At 40.4% G+C, this 18878-nt stretch overlaps 2 protein-coding genes across 9 annotated transcripts in view; both read right to left on the bottom strand.

Moving 5' to 3' along the window:
• Positions 1-971: 971 nt before the first annotated feature.
• MARVELD2 (MARVEL domain containing 2) lies at positions 972-16424 on the bottom strand. Of its 5 annotated transcripts, none has more exons than XM_070412120.1 (7): positions 16402-16424; positions 11451-12614; positions 9304-9339; positions 4963-5111; positions 4528-4699; positions 3666-3716; positions 972-2806 (listed from the first exon to the last, which is right to left on the bottom strand). In XM_070412120.1, exons 2-7 carry the CDS (start codon positions 12597-12599, stop codon positions 2684-2686), a joined length of 1680 nt encoding a protein of 559 aa, XP_070268221.1. In that variant the 5' UTR covers positions 12600-12614; positions 16402-16424; the 3' UTR covers positions 972-2683. The 5 variants fall into 5 exon arrangements, with proteins under 5 accessions (XP_070268221.1, XP_070268219.1, XP_070268220.1 ...); XM_070412118.1 differs by lacking the exon at positions 16402-16424 and adding an exon at positions 16148-16342; XM_070412119.1 differs by lacking the exon at positions 16402-16424 and adding an exon at positions 16210-16342.
• A 447-nt stretch (positions 16425-16871) lies between these two features.
• Positions 16872-18878, bottom strand: part of RAD17 (RAD17 checkpoint clamp loader component) — a 52794-nt gene continuing 50787 nt past the window's right edge. For all 4 annotated transcript variants that reach the window (XM_070412114.1, XM_070412115.1, XM_070412112.1 and 1 more), the window contains one exon: positions 16872-17525. In XM_070412114.1, coding sequence (XP_070268215.1) covers positions 17258-17525 — 268 coding nt within the window. In that variant the 3' untranslated portion in view covers positions 16872-17257. The remainder of the gene's footprint in view (positions 17526-18878) is intronic.

Genomic DNA, 18878 nt, shown 5'->3' with positions numbered 1-18878 from the left:
AGACTTTGTCTGTATTGTTTATCTTTTGACCATTGCTGCATCTCATATAAGGTTTATTTCACAAATCATTTCCAGAAATGCACATCAAAATGTGTACTGCATCACCAACCTCTTGTCTTCTCATTCAGATCTCCTGTTATAGACTATAATCCAAGGTCTCTGACTACTGACTACTGTATCTTCAATGCTACAACAACCGCTCAGTGAAAACATTTGGCACATAACTGGCAAATGAGTAAGTGAAGAATATATACTTTCCTCTTTCCCAGTTTTAGACACACTGACATAATCTTATATTAACTTTGAGATTAGAATATATGTTAAAGTCAGATAAGAGGGGGAAAATGTAGAGAATTATCTTTGCTTCCAAATCCTCACACGTTGCCAAAGGTGGCTGTTACAGGTTGAATTGTGGTTTCGACCCCCAAAAGATTATGTTGAAGTCCTCACCTCTGGTACCTTAGGATGTGATGTCATTTGGAAACAGGGACTTTGCAGGTGTAATTAGTTAAGATGAGGTCATCCTGCGGAGGACGAGTCACTAATCCAACATGCCTGGTGTCCTCACCGGAAGACAGCTGTGTGAAGACAGGATCTGGGTGATACGTACACAAGACCAGGGATGCCAAGATTGCCAGGAAACCACCCGAAGCCAGGAAGGATTCCTCACAGGTTTCAGAGGGAGCTTGGCCCTGCTGACATCATAATTTCAGACTTCTAGGTTGCAAAACTGAGAGGCAATAAGCTTCTGTTGTTTTAAGCCACTCAGCTTGTGGTACTTTGTTATGGCAGCCTGTGGAAACCAACACAGTGGCCTTGACTTTGAATTCTTACAAGTAATGGGGGAGGAGTAAACAGCCACCTGAATGTCATGACCTACAGGTTTGCAATGATTTCCCAGCGTGCTTTATGATAATGAAAATATTTTCAAGAACATGCCCAGTCAACGCAGGAATGTTAGAAAAGCAAAACAACAGGTAACGAGTTTTAATATGCCTAGGTATGGATATAAAATTTTTAAAAAATCAGTGTTACAACACCACTTCTCAAGAATTAACATTTAACATTTACAATTGTAGTAAAATAAAGTTTCACAAAGTTAAATTTCCTAAATGCTTCATTTCAATATTAATCTAAATTTTTACAGTCTACCAAAATGTATTATTTCATCTATTTTATTTTTAAAGCATTGGTGCTCTTAAGTGAAATGTTTGTTAGCATGGGGCCCCGATACATAAAATAAAAAGGGAAGCAGTTCTAGTTGGGAGGGGGGGTGTGTGCTTCCAGAGGGGGCCTCACACTTCCCTATGTGTCACCTTAAAACTCTTAGGGCCCTAAGCATAGTCTGAGCACCATGGTATTAAAATAACAACAACATTAAATAAGATTTCATTGACAAAGAAAAACTAGGAGGTTCATTCAGTAACCAACACTTTTAACCCTCTGCATTTCCACATTTTCAGCAGTTTCACTTTAGAAAATTCTTTGGACACCAATTATTTGAATGGCAGCTATATTGAGGAGAAATCGTATTTCTACACCTGGGAAATTACAAGATAAATGCTGCTGAATAGAATCCAATAACAAGGATTTTCAAAAAATGTTTTAAGGCAGTTCATTGTTCATACTAATAAAAATAAAACATTTCTCATGAATAAAGCCCCAAAGCCAAGATAGTTCTTGGGAAGATGAAGCACTCCAATAAGTGAAAGGGGGATTCTAAGTAAATGTAACGTCATGGGGCCCGAGGATAAACGTCCAAACAGCAGAGAAAATGTCCAAACAACATCCACATGGTCCCATGAGATGGGATGTGTACAGGGACAGCTGGGCTGTGGAGATGTGTGCACAGGGAGACTGATTAAAGATGGGAAGGCTGTGTTGGACCCCACTGGGCACAGAACCACAATGAAAGCATCTACTTAAGGCTACGTGTGGTTAGAGTTATTAACAACACAACAGGGAAGGTCAGGAGACACATGGCCTTGTGGTTAGCTGGCAGGGCTTGCTCATTAAGGACCTTTCCAGAGACTTATCCTAGATAGTTTATTCATTTCACAAGCATTTTTATAGATTTCACACTAATGTAGTGCTTAGAATGTGCCAGGCTGTTCTACGCATTTAATCCTCATAACAACCCAATGAGGTGGGTACTATTTTAGGCCCGTTTTACAGGTGGGGAAATAGGCATCAAGAGATCACACAACTTGGCCAAGATCATCAGGCTGGAAAATGTTGATGTTGGCTTCAAACCCTCTTCAGGGAACAAATGACACATTTGGCTAGGATGAGAAATTTGTCCTAGAAAATCTTAGGAGCCGGCCTGAGTGAAAAAGGAAAAGTTGATCCTCTAGAGCACCAGAATCAAGACTTCCTCAGCACCAGAACTGATACTCATCTTCTCTCACACCCCAGGATATGAGCTCTAAATCACTTTCAATTTCAACAAAGATAAACATAAACTGTACACAGATGAATTCAGTATGTCTTCCATTCTTCGTAAAGTTGAGTTTTTCTGAAATGTCTGATGTGAAACCACACTGTTCTAACACTGCAGACTGGCTAAACCAACCGAAAGCTGATTCAGGAAGCACTTGCTTCTCGGATATCACAGAGACTAACATAAAAAAAGACAGTAAATAAATATTAAGTTTGATATTAAAAAAGTGGTTTCAGATAAGGTTTAAGAATAACCTTGTACATCCCAATTCATTATTTTATCATATTCTTGAATTCTTTGCTTTATGTGAGAAAGTTTATTCTTTAGATAATCACAGCGCTCTTTCTTTTCCAGAAACGTAGGGTCCTAGAAAAGAAACACAGTTGTTAATGTCAGCCTGTGCTACCTCAGCAAAGAACTCAGAAACATACATTATCACCCAGAAAATGACCCTTCTTAACAGGTTTTCCTGCAGCAGATTTCAAAATCTGCTTAGCAAGAAAACCAGCTAAGCTCTCCACAGGTTTCTAATAAACTGTATTTTTTAGAATAGTTTTAGGTTCACAGCAAAGTTGAGAAGTTCAAAGAGCTGAGGTACCTATAACTTTAGTGGTTTAAAATACATGCAAAGTAAATAATAACTATAGAAATGTTTAATGAAAGCTCTCTTTGTCCTCTACTGATTTGTGCAAACAAGTGAAGGATGGAGTTAGAAACATGTAAAGTAACGGAACCTTGGGAAGGAAATGTGGGTGACAAGTGGTGTATCAGTGCTCCTTTCCCTGGGTGGCTAAATCAGGACACGACAGAATGCCATCAGAACAGAACAAAGGTGAGAAGAAAAAGTGTCCAGCAGGCACCCCTGGTCCCCTAACAAGTAGGATCTTAAGAAACACAGAAAAACAGCCCTGGTTGTGTGGCTCAGCTGGTTGAGCATTGTCCTGTGCACCAAAAGGCTGACAGTTCAATTGCCCAGTAAGGGCACATGCCCTGGTTGCAGGTTCAATCCCCAGTTGGGGTGGGTACAGGAGGCAACCCATTGATGTTTCTCTCTCTTTCTCCCTTCCTCTAGCTCTAAAAAAAAAAAAAAAAAAAAAAAAAAAAATCAACAAAATAAGAAATAAAAAAAAAAAACACCTACTTTTAAAGCTAAAAGAATCTAAAATCTGTCAGGTGTCTCCATTGTACCTGGATAATATACTTTGAAGAAAATAATTTCACTAACCTTCTTTTTTTTCTTAAATTCTTCATGGATTCTTGAAATTCTCTCATGTTCCTAAAAATAGTATATTGTATACTTAGTATATTGTGAATTAAAACACTTGCATTTATGCATAACCTATCTCAAGAATGTGTCTCAAAGCACACTGGGAATTAGAACAGAAAACAATTTTTACCTAAGACTGCAATCACAATATTCATACACAAAAATGCAATTCACCGGATGTGTGAGGATTACTATGTGCCAGGCACTGAGGGGTGAACAGACGGAAAGGCCCCACCTGCATGAAACCAGAAGCGAGTCCCAGTGCCACTGCCTGCCATGGTGTGACCTTGAGCAAGCTCATTCCCCTCCCTACGACTCAGTTTTCTTATTGGTAAAATGGAAGTAATAACCATAAGTACCTCATAGGGTTGTGAGAAGCTTCACTTATATGAAATGATGCCTGTAAAGTGCTTGGCACATAACGATCACACTCGCTATTATTAAGCATCATTTTCACCCTTGTCGGAAAGTTCTTTTTCATGTTATCACATATTGTGAGTAAGAGGTTGAGATTATTCAACTTTTGAGAGCAGCTAATATAATGTTCCTTCTAACTTTACTCTAAGTTTTATATAAAAATATGCAATTTATACTTTACTTAAATGAGAAAATAAAATCCTGTTTAATAATTTAAGGCCGAAGACATTAAATTATATAATTTGAATTGTAACCTTGACTAGTCACCTTGACGACCTCAAGTGACTTACTTCCCTAGACATACACAGCAGACGCATGTGGTTATGACTTCTCTATATTTCAAGAAAGGTCAGATGTATCCTTTCGTCACTCTCGGTGTTCCTAGGCAGCCGCAGACACTGACCTGTTGGTTCCCCGAATGATGGGGCAGTCTGCTCATCACTGCGTCCAGCTCATCAAACTTCCTCAAGACGGCCTGGACTTCTGCAGAGAGCTCCTTGTACTCTGAAAACTGGTCTTGGAACACAGCCTTATAGCGCTCCCGTTCCTCATCTGTCCGAATCACAGGGTATTTTCTGGGGGGAGGGAGGGGGAGGGATTAACCAGAGTTATAACTTGTTCACTAAAACAAGCTGAATTCGAAATCAGTTTAGCTTATTCCTCACTGACCATACTGTGCACCTCCAACTCAACATGCTACCTCACAGGTAACAAACAGCTGCTCAAACAGAAATGACTGCAAGCAGAGAGGATTAACTCGGAGACAAAAAGAAAAATGAAAAGCCCAAATGGAAACTCTCAATTTCTACCCCGAAGAAGGATTTATATTGATACTCACGCCACATAGTCAGGCAACATGATAGGTTTGGGAATGTGGCCTGAGGGGATATGTCCACTCAGTATTTCAGGTTTCATATTTGTTGGTCTCAATTCTTTGAAATGAACTTCTTGGTCTCTCTGTCTGTCACCGCCGATGGCCATTTCACACTATCGTGAGGGAGAAAAAGAAGATTTGTTTATAAACAGAGACAGAAGGAGAAAAAAACAGCGGAGTTTATCCTTAGAAGAAAATGGAGGGAGGGGCAAGAAGAATAAAAGCAGAAACAACAATTAACACGTCACTTTAGAATTACATGTTTTATAGTCACAAAGTTGTTCTGTTTCTGTAACAGCTAAATGGACACATTGAGATAGGGGAGAGCTCGTAATAGGTACAACACCCTCCAACCCCAACCATATGTATGTCAAAGGTGGACGATAACATGGTGGGTGTGGGCGTCTTAAGTACTTTATTTATTTAGGATTTATACACCCAACCAATTGTAAAAAAATAAAAAATGTAGTCCAAAATAAGAAATTCAGGGAACAAAAATGGAACAAGTCTTCTTAAGTGGAATTAGAAAGAATGACACCAGAACCTGAGATGAATGAATTACAAGTAGCCACTGAGTAGGCCAGAGAGGGATGCATGTTGCATTGTTTTCATTATCAGAAAGGAAAGCAACGAATCCGGAGGGGAGGTGCTGGATGCCTTTAATTTGCCCACATGTCCCTCACCTGTGATTCCCTGAGAGACCGTAAGGATCCTGGAGGTGGTGGTTTAAGTCACCCTGGTTTCTACCCTGGAAAGCTCCAGAGGCCTTTTTAGTAAAAAATGGTACATTCAAAAGACAGGAAAAGAACATAAGATGAAGTGGCCCAGGGAGGAAATATGGGAGACAAGCCTTACGAGCTAAAATAGCTGAAAGAACGGCAGAGGGAGTGGAAGGCCTGCGAACCTGCCCTAGACCAGGCCGGCTAAGATGGATACGCAGCTTTGGGGCTGGGAAAAGAGTGTTCAAGACCCCACCAAGCAGTGCCCAGAACACTGAGCAAGTTGGTCAGGTTGGTGGATGCCAGGAAAGGGGTTTCCACATAGAAGCCATGTTCAGAGAGGTTTAGTACATTCTCCAAGGTCCCACAGCTGTGGCGTGCAAAGGCCACAATTAAAACCCAGAACTTTTTGGCTCACTGATACTTCAAATGAGTAATACAAGGAAATGGTCTACTTAATTGTATATTGTTCAATCGCTAAGTTCCCTGAAGTTCTGGTAGCATGCCAGAAAGGAGTTCGAGCAGGGTGGGGCGGGCAATGCCATCCTGCTGGAGGAATGAGCTTGAGCTGGACACACTGATTCCTCCTCAGGGCGGTCAGCTCCCCTCCTCTGCCCCCATGGACCCCTGGCTCATGCTTGTTAAATTAAACTAAACTGAGAGTAGCTTGGGAGGGCCCCTACTTCACTGAAAACAAATATCAAATGAGATTTTAAAACCATGCCAGGCAGCTTTTAAAATCCTTTGTTTCTTGATTTTCTATCTCTAAGGCTGCCTTTGAGGTTTGGTCTAACATTAGCTCATTCTAAAAACCACTAGCTCCTAACTCACCAAACCGCGCAGCCAGATTAGAGGATCAGACTCCCAGGCTGCTAACCAGGGGAGGGTTACAAAAAGGAGAAGTCTGGCCCTGACCAGTCTGGCTCAGTGGATACAGCGTCGGCCTGCAGACTGAAGGGTCCCAGGTTCGATTCGGGTCAAGGGCATGTACCTTGGGCACGTCCCCAGTAGGAGGTGTTCAGGAGGCAGATGATCGATGTTTCTCTCTCATCGATGTTTCTAACTCTCTACCCCTCTCCCTTCCTCTCTGTAAAAAATCAATAAAATATATTTTTTAAAAAAAGAAAGAAAAGAAAAGGAGAAGTCTGCAGCCCAGGTACTAGGTGAAGGGGAACCAGACCACCTCTGAGCAGGCCCTCACATGGGGCAGGACAGTCCATGGGAGGTTTGGCTTTTTCCTGGGTAAAGTTTTTTCAAGCAGGAACTACTCATTTTCCTTACTATCCCTATTTCCAACATTTACCTTTTAATATAAAGAGGGAGTTTTAAGAAGCCAGAACACTTCCACAAAGACTATTTCGTCTGCTTCAATGTGTTTCTGTCTTTATGCTCCTAACATTGTCTTCCACTCTTTTAGGGTGAACCTCATTAATCATCCGTTCAGAAAACCCTGTTGGGGAAAAAGGTCTGGAACTGGACCTGAGACAAAGAATCAAAACCACTTTAAGCTTTCACAGGACGGATGCACTGGCTCCAGCCCTGGGCCACACCATGCTCAAGCAGTGTTCTGATTACAAACACAAGCCCCCACATAGGGCCACTCTTTGCTTTTCACAAAAACTAGTTTTGTCAGCAAATTTCAGAAAAGCTTTATTGTGAGGCAAGAGAAGGTAATTAAGCAACGGGATAAGTAATGCTTTGGATATAATTACTAAGCCTCTCAAATTAAAAATGGGCTGAATGAAAAAAAGGGGGCTGAATGAATATTCTGTTAGGTTAGAAATAGGGCGAGCTAGATAAGTGTTTCAGTGTCCATCTGCCCAATTCCCAATTTTCTCTCCCTCTGAGAGTACAATGTAATGAAGCACAGGCCCCCGACCCCAAACCCACACCATTACTTTCGATGCCCAGATTAGATTTTGGCTTTTCTAGCTTGGGAAAGAAAATCTGCTCAGCATTTAGGGATTTATTAGAATTAGACTCTGTCTCTATTTGATCTTAGTGTATGTCTATATATTATTATTTTTTAAATTATCTTATTTTCTCTTTATAAATTGTAGCTGTCAAAATACCTGGCTGGTATGGCTCAGCTGGTTGGGCATTCTTCCATGCACCCAAAGGTTGCCAGTTCAATTTCTGATCAGAGCACATGTCCTGGCTGTGGGCTCAATCCCCGGTAGAGGGAGTGGTGTGCAGGAGGCAGCTAATGAATGTTTCACCCTCACAGTGATGTTTCTCTCTCTCCATCTCCCTTCTGTCTCTAAAAATCAATAATAATAAAAAATCTCTAAAAAAATAAAATAAAATACCAAAGAAGGAATAGCCTAGTAGATAGTTCCAAACAAGTGACAGAAAACTGAAATTCAGAGATGGTAAGTAATTTCCTCAGGGTCACAGAGCTATTAAGTAGCTGATCTTGTATTCCAATTCAGATTTGCCTGATCCCAAAGTTTATTTTCTCTGCATCACACTGCACTGTAAAAAGAGAATGGAGAAGTTCTTTATGTACTAATAAGGAAACATCTTAGAAATGTATTGTTTGTCCTGGCCGGGTAGCTCAGTTGGTTAGAGCATCATCGTGATATGCCAAGGTTGCAGGTTTGATCCCCAGTCAGGGCACATACAAGAAGCAACCAATAAATACATAACTAAGTGGAAATAAATCCAATGCTTTTCTCTCTCACTTATTCTCTCTCTTTAACAATAAATCAATAAAAAAATATTTTAAAAAAGAAATGTATTGTTAAGCGGAAAAAGTCAGGAACATAACAGTGTAGATGGTATGCTACCATTTGTGTAAAAGGGGGAGGAGAGCGAATGTATACATAACACATTTCTGAAAGGAAACACAAGACACTAATAACACTGGCTGTCTCCAAGCAGGAGAACTGGAAAGCCAAATATAGGAGAGAAGACTTTGTATTAGAGCTTCTTTTGAATTTTGGACCAAGTGAATATACTCCCTTTTCAAAGAAAGAAACAAATCGATAAACTGGATTCTCAATTTTTTGCTTAGAAGTAATACCCAATATCTTTAAAAAGAACTTTTCAATGAGGTAAAATTATGATTAAAATATATTAATTACATATATGTAAATTATTATAATAGAATCTCATTTAATCATCTCAGCAATCATGCGAGGTAGAAATTATTATTATTCCAATTTTATAGATGAAGAAACTAAAGCATTAGAAGTTTCAATACTTGCTTACCACCACACAATTAGTAAATGGTGGAATAGAAATTTCTTTCCTGACTCAACAAAATTTGGCATCTGAAAGAACTTTAAAGAGACTGCAGAAAGATGGGAGAATTACCTTTATTTTAAAAGATTAAAATTTAAACATACAAGAACCAACAGTTCACTTGCATAATTATTCATCTAACAAAAGTAAACGAAGCTATTAATAGCCTTATCTAACTTTGTCCTTTACATATTAGAAAAAACCTGAAAGTCCTCTTATGAACTCAATGTAATAGATACACCTTCAGAGAAAGAGGATCTACTCTGTAGATTTATAGACAAGAGAGAAAAGTATTTAACAAATCTATAGAGATAAAATACAAGGTGAACTTTTTTCTTACCATTTTTCTTTTCGATGGAAATGATGGCTCACTTATCTGGAACAAAAAGAGTTAACATGATTTTTCAAAGGCATGTGAAGTTACTTTGCAAATATTTTCATCCATTTGCATTTAGCCCAATCTCAATTTTATGAACTATACATATGATTCTCTACTTTTCAGATGCCCCTCCTACTTTTGGCCACGTGTTGATGGGCCAGTGGAGAACCAGAGGAGATGGGGTAAGGGTGATTCCTTGTCAATCAGGGTCAAAGAGCAGAGTTGGAAATATGGAGATGGTAGAGACTTAGGTAAGTTGCTTTGAATCACCTAGAGATTTTCTTTATGCTTGGCTCCCATTGCCTTGCACAATTAAAGAGTTTGAGACAGTTACATTATAAAGTCAACAGAAAAAAGCCACAGGCCATTACATCTCTACCTTTTAGGAAGTTACAGTAACATCAGAGGTGATTCAAGTCCAATCAGCCATTATGAAAAGTCTGATAGAAACAAGTTTTTATCAGAAAATGAAAGAATTATGTTGATAATTACAGATACTATTAATGTAGAATTTTGAAATAACATTAAGAACTCTGTTGTTATTAAATTTCCCTAAAATTATGAGGATGTATGTTTCACTATCTAGATTTCAAACTGATTGAAATTCTTTGCTTTGTATACAAGTTCTTTACTTTGTTTCCATAGATGTAAATTTAAGAAATATGCTTAACAATGCCCAAATAAGCTTTTAGAAAAAAAACTTAAATCTAGGTCAAGTTCTAGTAAGATTAATATATTTTGTGACAAAAGAGTGTGGATCACATTGAAACATGCTGAGGTTCTCCATATTACATAAGGTACTGGATATATTTTTCCCAAATAAAAATTTTACCAATTAAAACAAAAGAAGAAGGTTCTTGATATAAACTTAGTCAAGTTTTTTGTAGTTGTTATGCATAAGATTCATGCAAAAGAATAAAAACAAACCATATAAGTCAATGGGTAAACAAATAGCTCATCCAGTAACTAAGGACAGGACTTTACTTTATCTATAGTTTTGCCCAATATACAGAAGTGGGCAAAAGTAAGCGTACAGTTGTGAGTACTTGAAACAGTTTATTCTTTTATTATTATTTATTAATTATTGTATTATTTATTTGTACTACAACCTACTTTTGCACATCCCTGTACACTATGTGCAATTATACAGTATCTAGGAGATTTTTAGAAAAGCGAGAAAAGATGCAAATATAGTTAACTTGAGGTAAAGAAAAAAGTTAAAGTAATAAGACATTTTCAGTGTTATAGGAAATTCTACTACACACTACTCCTTAGAAGACGAAAACAAAACAAAACAAAAAAGATGAAAGCAAGACATTAGCTTATTTCAGGGTATATTGAAGCTAGTAGAACACACTCATAACAAAATAAAATTATTTTAAATAAGGCTTTGATACAATTTTATTCTGTAGGTATTATTAATTCTCCTCCTCCTTCTCTTCCATATATTTAAATAGTTAAATCCTAGAAATGAAATAAAGTACATGGATCCCACTCTAATTTTGGAACACTCATCTCCCTAAAATAAGGATGAAACATCAAAACACCTGGGTAAGTTTTCAGAGTATGTTTATTACAATGTAGCTTCTTGATACTTAGAAAATCATATGTGGTTCACCATATTCTTACTTGACTTTAACTCACTGGAAGAAACTGGGACTCATGGTAACAGATTTAAATGAGCACTTTGCTCCTCTAACAAAAATTATAATTTTTTTACTGTCTTACCATACTGAAGAATCAAGACTGTTCTCTAACTTACTTTAATAATGAGACATTTTATTTACTGAGCATGTTGTTATTCTCCTTTGCAGGAATTCAGTATCTATGTTTTCCCTTAAGCATCAGAGAGACACAATAAAGCAGCCAACAAGCTCTGTATTATGTTACACATCTGGTGTCTACTTGCAATGCCACACAACAGTGACACTGCTGAGTGGGCTATTCCAGTCCTACCATGTCAGATATGGAGCTTTTCAACTTCAGATCATTAAAAAAAAAAAGGCTTCTATAAAATCCTTGTTTTGAGAACTATACATATTTAACAAGGGAGTAAATAACAGAAAAAAACCCACAAAAAACAAACGAAAGATTGTGAAATTCCTTACCTCCTGTTGTTCCATGTATTCCCTATGTCTCCGAGCTGCCTCATGCCTCCATAACTTGAGGCAAACCAAAGCACTGATGAGATAAACAATCATGGTGACAAACAGGAAGACCATCGCTGCTGTCTGCCCTCCTTCTACCCGACAGAACATTGCATTCATTGGTGTATTAAACACTGGATAGTAGCAGAGTCCACCTCGGTTGATATCATTCACATAGACTATGGCTGCAGCCATATACAAAATAAACAAGGCGATGTTAATTCCAAACTCAGTCAGGGGCCACCAGTTAGAGTCCAAAAGAATGGTCCGATAATACATGGACATGCCAAGAACCAGAATAATAATGGTGGTGATCCAAGCTAATCCAGCAACCACGAGTATAAAAGGAGTTTTGGGGCCACTGTAGTAGTAGCCCCCATATGCACTGCCCAGGCCACCAAAGCCTCCCATGGCCGTGGGCGAGGAATAGCCAAACATGTTGTACCACTCACTGTCCTTGTGAATGTAAGCTGTGACACAGGCGAAGACGCCCGCCCCCAGCAGCAGCTCCACCACCCCGAGGATTCTCAGCAGGCCAGGCCACGACTTCATGTAGGAGTACCTCAGGTTGTAGGCCTCCACCTTCTCACTGTATGTTAGAGCCGTTTGTGTGTGTCGGCCCAGAGACCCATAGGGATCCTGGGGAAGCATCGCTTCGGCCTCTTTCCGGGAATTAAAGGTTCCTTCTGACCCTCCGTAAGGATCTTTGTCGGAGTTGGGGGGTGAGTGGTGGTTTTGTCTCCCTGGAGAGGATGGAGGCGAACACTCCACTCCGTCTGAGATGTATCTGATGTCTGACACCGGCTTATCCCATTCTGGGTCCTTTTTCTTCCCTCTGAAGAAGTGCTTCCAGGACTCAGGGACGAAGCGCCTTACGGGTTTGAGGTCTGGTGCTATGGCCGGTTCCTCTGTGTCACTTGAGTAGAAGTCAGGGCCAAATGGTGGCTGTAATGGGAGAGGGGGTGGAGGCAAAGGATCAGCGCTCACAGCCAGCTCACTGTCACGGAGAGTCTGGAGGGTTCTTATGGTGCCATCTTCATGGGCCAAGTCCCTGGGGACCTCATTGTAGTGCCTGTCTCGATTACTGGATCTCCCATCCTTTGAAGACATTTGTGATTTCTACACCTGTGGCCAAGATTAGATATCACTTATGCTTAGTTTTTTATTATTTTTATTATTTCAATGCTGATTTTATTTACTCAGCAGCAAATGATCACATTTAGGAAACCGATAGGATCATGTCTATTATGATATATAAAATAACATAAATTTGTGTATTTTAAACATATATAACAATTATGTTAGCCAGGGACATAATCATCATTCTATACAATTTTAAGGGCAATCAAAAACTTAAATCTTAGCCCTGAATGAAAACATTTATAAGTCTAACTTATGTATGAGCTCTGTAAACAACAAAATCTAAAAAAACAAAAATAGGACTACATTTTAACAAGACAGGATGCTACCACTTTCCAAGTAGGGTCCTTTCCTCAAACACCTAAATCTAAATATTTAAGTTTGCGCAAACAGAAAAATGATAAGTCAGTACATACTCTTCATTTTCATTAACTCAAATCGCAAACAGAAAAATGATAAGTCAGTACATACTCTTCATTTTCATTAACTCAAATCTGCTTTGGAATGAATGGCCCCGAGAAGCAGTCTGTTAAACACAGGGAATGAAGAGCCCCTTTCTTTCTCAAGTCAGGAAAGTCAGTTTAGGGGCATTGCTTCTGCCACTCTGAAATATTAATACTTGATATTAGATTTTAAATATCACCAAAAGTATAGATTCCCCAAAAGCACAACACAGAGCAGCAGCAATGACCATGGATATCACTCTTTTCAGAACAATTATCTAAATGCCACTGCTATTGCCATGGAGAGACTCAGAAGTTACCTTACAGGGTATTCAATCCACCCAAAAAATAGGGCACAGAAAAAGTACTTTTACTATACCTGTTGATTTCCTTCATGGACACAAATACAAAAAGAATGAAAGCATTTGCTAATGTAACTAGGTTTATAGCACATGAATTTCTCCCTCAAATTGCTTACATGTATATTTACTTGGAGACTCACTGGGCACATGACATTGTACTTGGCACTATGGAGGTAGCATCAAAATTTATTTTTTGTCTTTACTTTTTATTTATTTATTTAAAAAATATATATTTTATGGATTTTTTTTAAATAGTCTTTACTTTTTTTTTTTTTAATATATTTTATTGATTTTTTACAGAGAGGAAGGGAGAGAGACAGAGAGTCAGAAACATCGACGAGCGAGAAACATCGATCAGCCGCCTCTTGCACATCCCCCACTGGGGATGTGCCCGCAACCCAGGCACATGCCCTTGACCGGAATCGAACCCGGGACCTCTCAGTCCGCAGGCTGACGCTCTATCCACTGAGCCAAACCGGTTTCGGCTTTTATGGATCTTTTGCAGAGAGGAAGGGAGAGGGATAGAGTTAGAAGCATCAATGAGAGAGAAACATCGACCAGCTGCCTCCTGTACATGCCCCACTGGGGATGTGCCCGCAACCAAGGTACATGCCCTTGACCGGAATCGAACCCAGGACCCCTCAGTCTGCAGGCCGACGCTCTATCCACTGAGCCAAACTGGTTAGGGCTTGTCTTTACTTTTTAAAATTTATTTGTGTGTGTGTGTGTGGCATCAAAACTTAAAATGCTAATCCCACCTTATAATATTGAACAATTTAGAAATTCCTAAGGCTTGCTTTATTTTACTTTGTAAAATGGAGATTGATCATTCAACAAATATTTACTGAACACCTGCTATGTACTAGGGGTATCAGTGCTGTGTACCATGCTGAAAGTGTATCAGTGAAGGAAGCCAACCGAAACCTTTGCCTTCCAGTGAGACAGATGATAGTAGACAAGGGAAGTGAAATAGATTGAATGCTCAGGAACAAAGTTAAGAAAGGGGATAAGGTGTGCACCATGGGCAGGATGTTACAATTTTAAATAGAATGACCAGGAAAGTCTTCATAGGCAACAAGATACCTGAATATAGAAATGAAGGAGATAAAGGAGGAAGCTAGGCAGCTATTCCAGGGAAAGGCATTCCAGGTAGATGGAGCAGCTCGTGCAAATGTCTTGTTAGAGTGCCCGGCATGTTGAACTATTAAGGCATGGAGGCCAGTGAGACAAGGGTGAAAACGGAGACTAGCTAGGAGGCCCCTGAAATAATCCAGCAGGCCATGGTGTTAGCAATAGAGACAGCAAGAAGAGGTCAAATTCTAGATACAGGAAATTAAATTATTTTTTAATTAAACTTTTTAAATATAAATTTTCAAACTTAATAAAAATGGAAAGAATAGTATGATGAACTCTAATGTACCCATCAACCATCTTCAATGATTACCAATTTATGACCAATCTTGTTTCATCTATATCCCCTACCTTATTCCCTCTGCCAATACCTTACTTTGAAGCAACATTTCTTCTTCCCTCCAGTTTAGCCTTGGGGAGAATCAGCCTCGGAGGGTTTGAAATCCAGCTGGAGATGTCAAGTGTGCAGTCTATGTACAGAAGGGCATGTACTGCCACAGACTAGAGAGATCACCCAAGAAGGGGTGGCGATAAAGAAGTCTAAGTTGGGGGGTCTTCTAATGGGACACTCCAATTTTAAAGAATTAACTATGATAGTCCTAGCATGGTGCCCAGTGCAAAGCAGGAGCTCTAGAAGTGATAAAAATTATTTGTGGTCTCTATTTTTTATCTTTACCTAAGTTTAAATTCTAGAAATACAAAGTACTACTACAGTTTTGAAGTACATTTTCCTAAGAGTAGAAGCAAAGGCACAATAACTTTAGCAAGTTTTACATAATATCCCTCAATATCTACACTATATATGCATTTAAAGGATACTCCATTGCTAAATTAGCTCACTGTAAACAAAAAAGTAATGGATTTATCTTCACCGGTGAAAGGTGGTTTATCTGAATTAGACCACTTTATCAATGTTTAAATAAAAAGCAAAAAAGTATAAATCTGAAGAAGTGTGTAACAGCGAAATATTTGATGTCAGAAGGGAATGCTCAGCTGTACTTGGGCAGGTCTTAACTATCTGGGTCCAGGGTGTCGCCGAGAGCCCACTTGGACCAGCGCGCTGAGGCAGTGGGTCTTGTGTTTTCTTCAAGCCCCGTCCCTGCCTGCATCCCCCCGGGACTCACACCTGGGAAAGACATCGCAGAGGCAGGAGAAACGGTCCCCCCGGCAAAGCGTCCCAGGAGCGAGCTTGGTTACCTTTACACAAGCAGAACGGCAGCTGCGGCGGGCTTTAACGTTCTGCGGGGCCCGAGGAAGGGGCAGATTTAGGGTGTTTGGGGCTCCAGGGGCTGGGAAAGGCCCTGAGGGTTTTAATTCACCCGCGAGTGCGTGCCACGGGCCACCCAACCTCTCCGCTCCGACGGCTCCCGAGCTCGCCGCTGGGCGTCGGGTCCCACCCACCTCGCTCCGTCCCCTGCTCTGCCCACCCGCGCGCGCGCTCCGTCTTGGCGTCTCGGAGTGAAAATGCAAGCTCAGTGCTGGGAGCGTCCCCCGCAGAGTGACCGGAACTCAGCCGGCTCTGCCGTGCCCGCCTCCGGTAAGTAGGCTCCCCGCGCCCGGAAGGACGGCGACCAGCGCGCACCTGTGTCCCTGAATGAGCGCGGGCGGGCGGGCCCTCCGGACCCGGGCCCCGCTGCCTCTTACCGCGCCGGCGTCCGGGCTCGGCCGCAGGTGAAGGCGGGGCCGGGATCGAGCGCCGCGGGCCCAGGAAGCTCTGAGGGGTCCAGGACCCCCCACCCCATCCGCGCACCTGCCGGGAGGCGCCGGCCCCGCCCGCCCGTCCGTCCGTCCGCCCGCCGCGTCCCGGTCACGTGGGCCCCCCTGGACCCTCCTCACCTGCGCGGCCGCCGGAAGAGCGCGCTCCCTGCCCGCAGGACTGAAACCGGGATCCGGCTCTCGGGGCGGGGCCGAGCCAAGCCTTGCCCCGCCCGGCTTTGTTGGGGCCCCGCTAGGAGCCCTGGCCGGTCGGTGCCCGTCCCCCAACCCCTCCGCCCGCACCTCAAAGCAAAGGTAAGGACCCAGGCGGTAGTGAAGGGTGCCTAACCCTCCGGAGAGTTCTCCGCCAAGGCAGCCAGTCTTCCCTATTTTTTAAAAAAGTTCGACTCTGGATGAAGGAGTTTCATATCCTATGCCCAATGATACACCGCAGACAGTACACGTTAGGAAATATTAAGATAGGAGAAACAGAAAGACATTAAACACTTTAATTTTGATATAAATTATGTAATATTTTCCAAAAAGTATCCAAAATATTCCATTGTACAACATATTAAAAAGGTATCCAAGAAGTTAAGAGACCATAAAGAAACTGTAAGGCACAAAGTTTATTTACACTCATAATTGCATACTAAGCTGTTTTATAATTCATATTTACAACCCCATAAACTTTTTGTATTCTGAATTATTCCTTCACATTTTGAGATACTTGGCATAATGTTCAAACACACTTCATACACACTGGTCTCTTCTCTCAATACCACTCACAAGATTAAATAAATACTAGAGAAAAAAAGATATATTTGAAGGCTTTTCTATTTACTTCAAGAGCAGAGTCAGTTTTGTGCTGAAATACTACACGAGTGAAGACTTACACTGTAATTCACTTGAAATATATATTATATCTCTGTTCAAGTACCACTGACTAAAACTAATGTGAATCTGTCAAGTAGCAATGTGACTGGTGGGCTGGTTCCTATGTTCCATCGCTCTCATAGTCTTCTATTCTCATGTCGTCTTCTTCTTCCATGTCTCCCTGGGCTGAAAAGGGCTGAGGCTGGCTGGCAGGCAGTTCATTCCCACTATTCTGACTCAAAGGCAGAGAGCAGGTTTCAGGTTCCCGGGTTTGAGTAGATTCTTCCACAGCTTCCTCTGAAGCTTGTCCTCCGATAAACTGGGCTTCATCTCCACTTCCTGGGTCCATCAGTCCATGCTCCCTGTCGGTCAGGGCTTCCATTTTTAATCTACCAGATTGATGATGCAGGCATTAATAATAACCAAAGGAGATTCCTTTAAATTATACATGAGTATGAAGATTATGAAACCATCTCCTGATGCTTTCATTTACCTTCATTCTATTCACTATTTAGTCAGGCCCTTTAGTTTATTTAACAATATAAACAAAAGTCCAAGGTAAATGACATTGTGAATAAACCATTACAACTTATGATACAAACGAGTTGAATAATCTCTTTACTAAAGAGTTATTACAAACTAATAAAAGATAAATAGAAGAGAAAATGGGCATAAAACATGAAACAACTTACAGAAAAAAAGTACCAATGGTAACTAAAGTGTTCAACCTGATTTATAATTTTAAAAATGGAAATGAAAATATTAAGTTGTTAGTCCTGACCCCATAGCTCAGTTGGTTAGAGCGTCATCCCAATACGCCAATGTTTTGGCTTTGATCCCTGGTCAGAGCACATACAAGAGGCAGCCAATGAATGCATAAGTAAGTGGAACAACAAATCAATCTCTCTCTCTTTTTCTGTCCCTCCCTTAAAAAACACACAAACTACTTTTCTCATCTTTTAAACTGGCAAAGACCTTTTAAAATAATAAGACTCAGTGGTGGCAAGAGTTAGGAGAAAAGAACATGCTAATTGCATATAAGCATAACTAATGGACATAAGACACTGGGGGGTAAGGGAGGGCAGGGGATTGTCAAGGGCTGGGGGGTGGGGAAGGACACATAAGTAATATCCTTTGTAATACTTTTAGCAAAAAATAAAAATTAAAAAAAAAAGAAATTAAAAAAAAAAAGAGAACATGCTAATACACTATAAAAGGGCATAAAACTGTCAACATGTTCTTGGAACCAATCTGGCAATATAGAGCAAAGGCCTCAGAAAGATGTATATTCGATGATTCAGCTATTTCATTTCATCCTCTGTAAATAGTATTTGATGTGCATGATGATTTAGCTATAAGAAAGGCTGTGATAAAAGTAGGAAGTAAGCTAAATGTACAAAAATAAGGTGCAGGTGAATTATAGGAAATTTTGCAGCTATTAAAATATTAAGCTAAATATTAATATTTAACATTATCAATGTGAATCAAAGATAATGTTAAATGTGGTCATCATAAATGAAAGAAAACAGTACTAGTCATTGTAATAAGTAGCACCGACAAAGTCAGATAAAGTACTTGAACCAATAACAGTGATTAACTCTTTTTAATTCTTTTTAAATGCCTGAGTGCACCCCTGGCTGGGTGGCTCAGTTGGTTAGGAGTGTCTTCCCTATACCAAAAGGTTAAGGGTTCAATCCACAGATGGGGTTGTATGGGAGGCAACAGATCGATGTTTCTCTTTC

This window comes from Myotis yumanensis, unplaced genomic scaffold (assembly GCF_028538775.1).
Source record: "Myotis yumanensis isolate MYYU_CA2020_CCGP unplaced genomic scaffold, mMyoYum1.0.hap1 SCAF_4, whole genome shotgun sequence".
NCBI classification, from domain to species: Eukaryota; Metazoa; Chordata; class Mammalia; order Chiroptera; family Vespertilionidae; genus Myotis; species Myotis yumanensis.
The sequence above is the reverse complement of the archived record's forward strand: the minus strand, read 5'-3'. Positions and strand labels throughout refer to the sequence as shown.

Bases quoted from the DNA above. Each gene is read 5' to 3' on its own strand.
- MARVELD2 (XM_070412120.1), bottom strand. From the start codon at position 12,599: ATGTCTTCAAAGGATGGGAGATCCAGTAATCGAGACAGGCACTACAAT. The intron at 9,340-11,450 runs GTAAGGAATTTC...TTTTTGTTCCAG, and splicing joins AATACATGGAACAACAGGAG to ATAAGTGAGCCATCATTTCC. The intron at 5,112-9,303 runs GTAAGAAAAAAG...CCCTCACGATAG, and splicing joins TTCCATCGAAAAGAAAAATG to TGTGAAATGGCCATCGGCGG.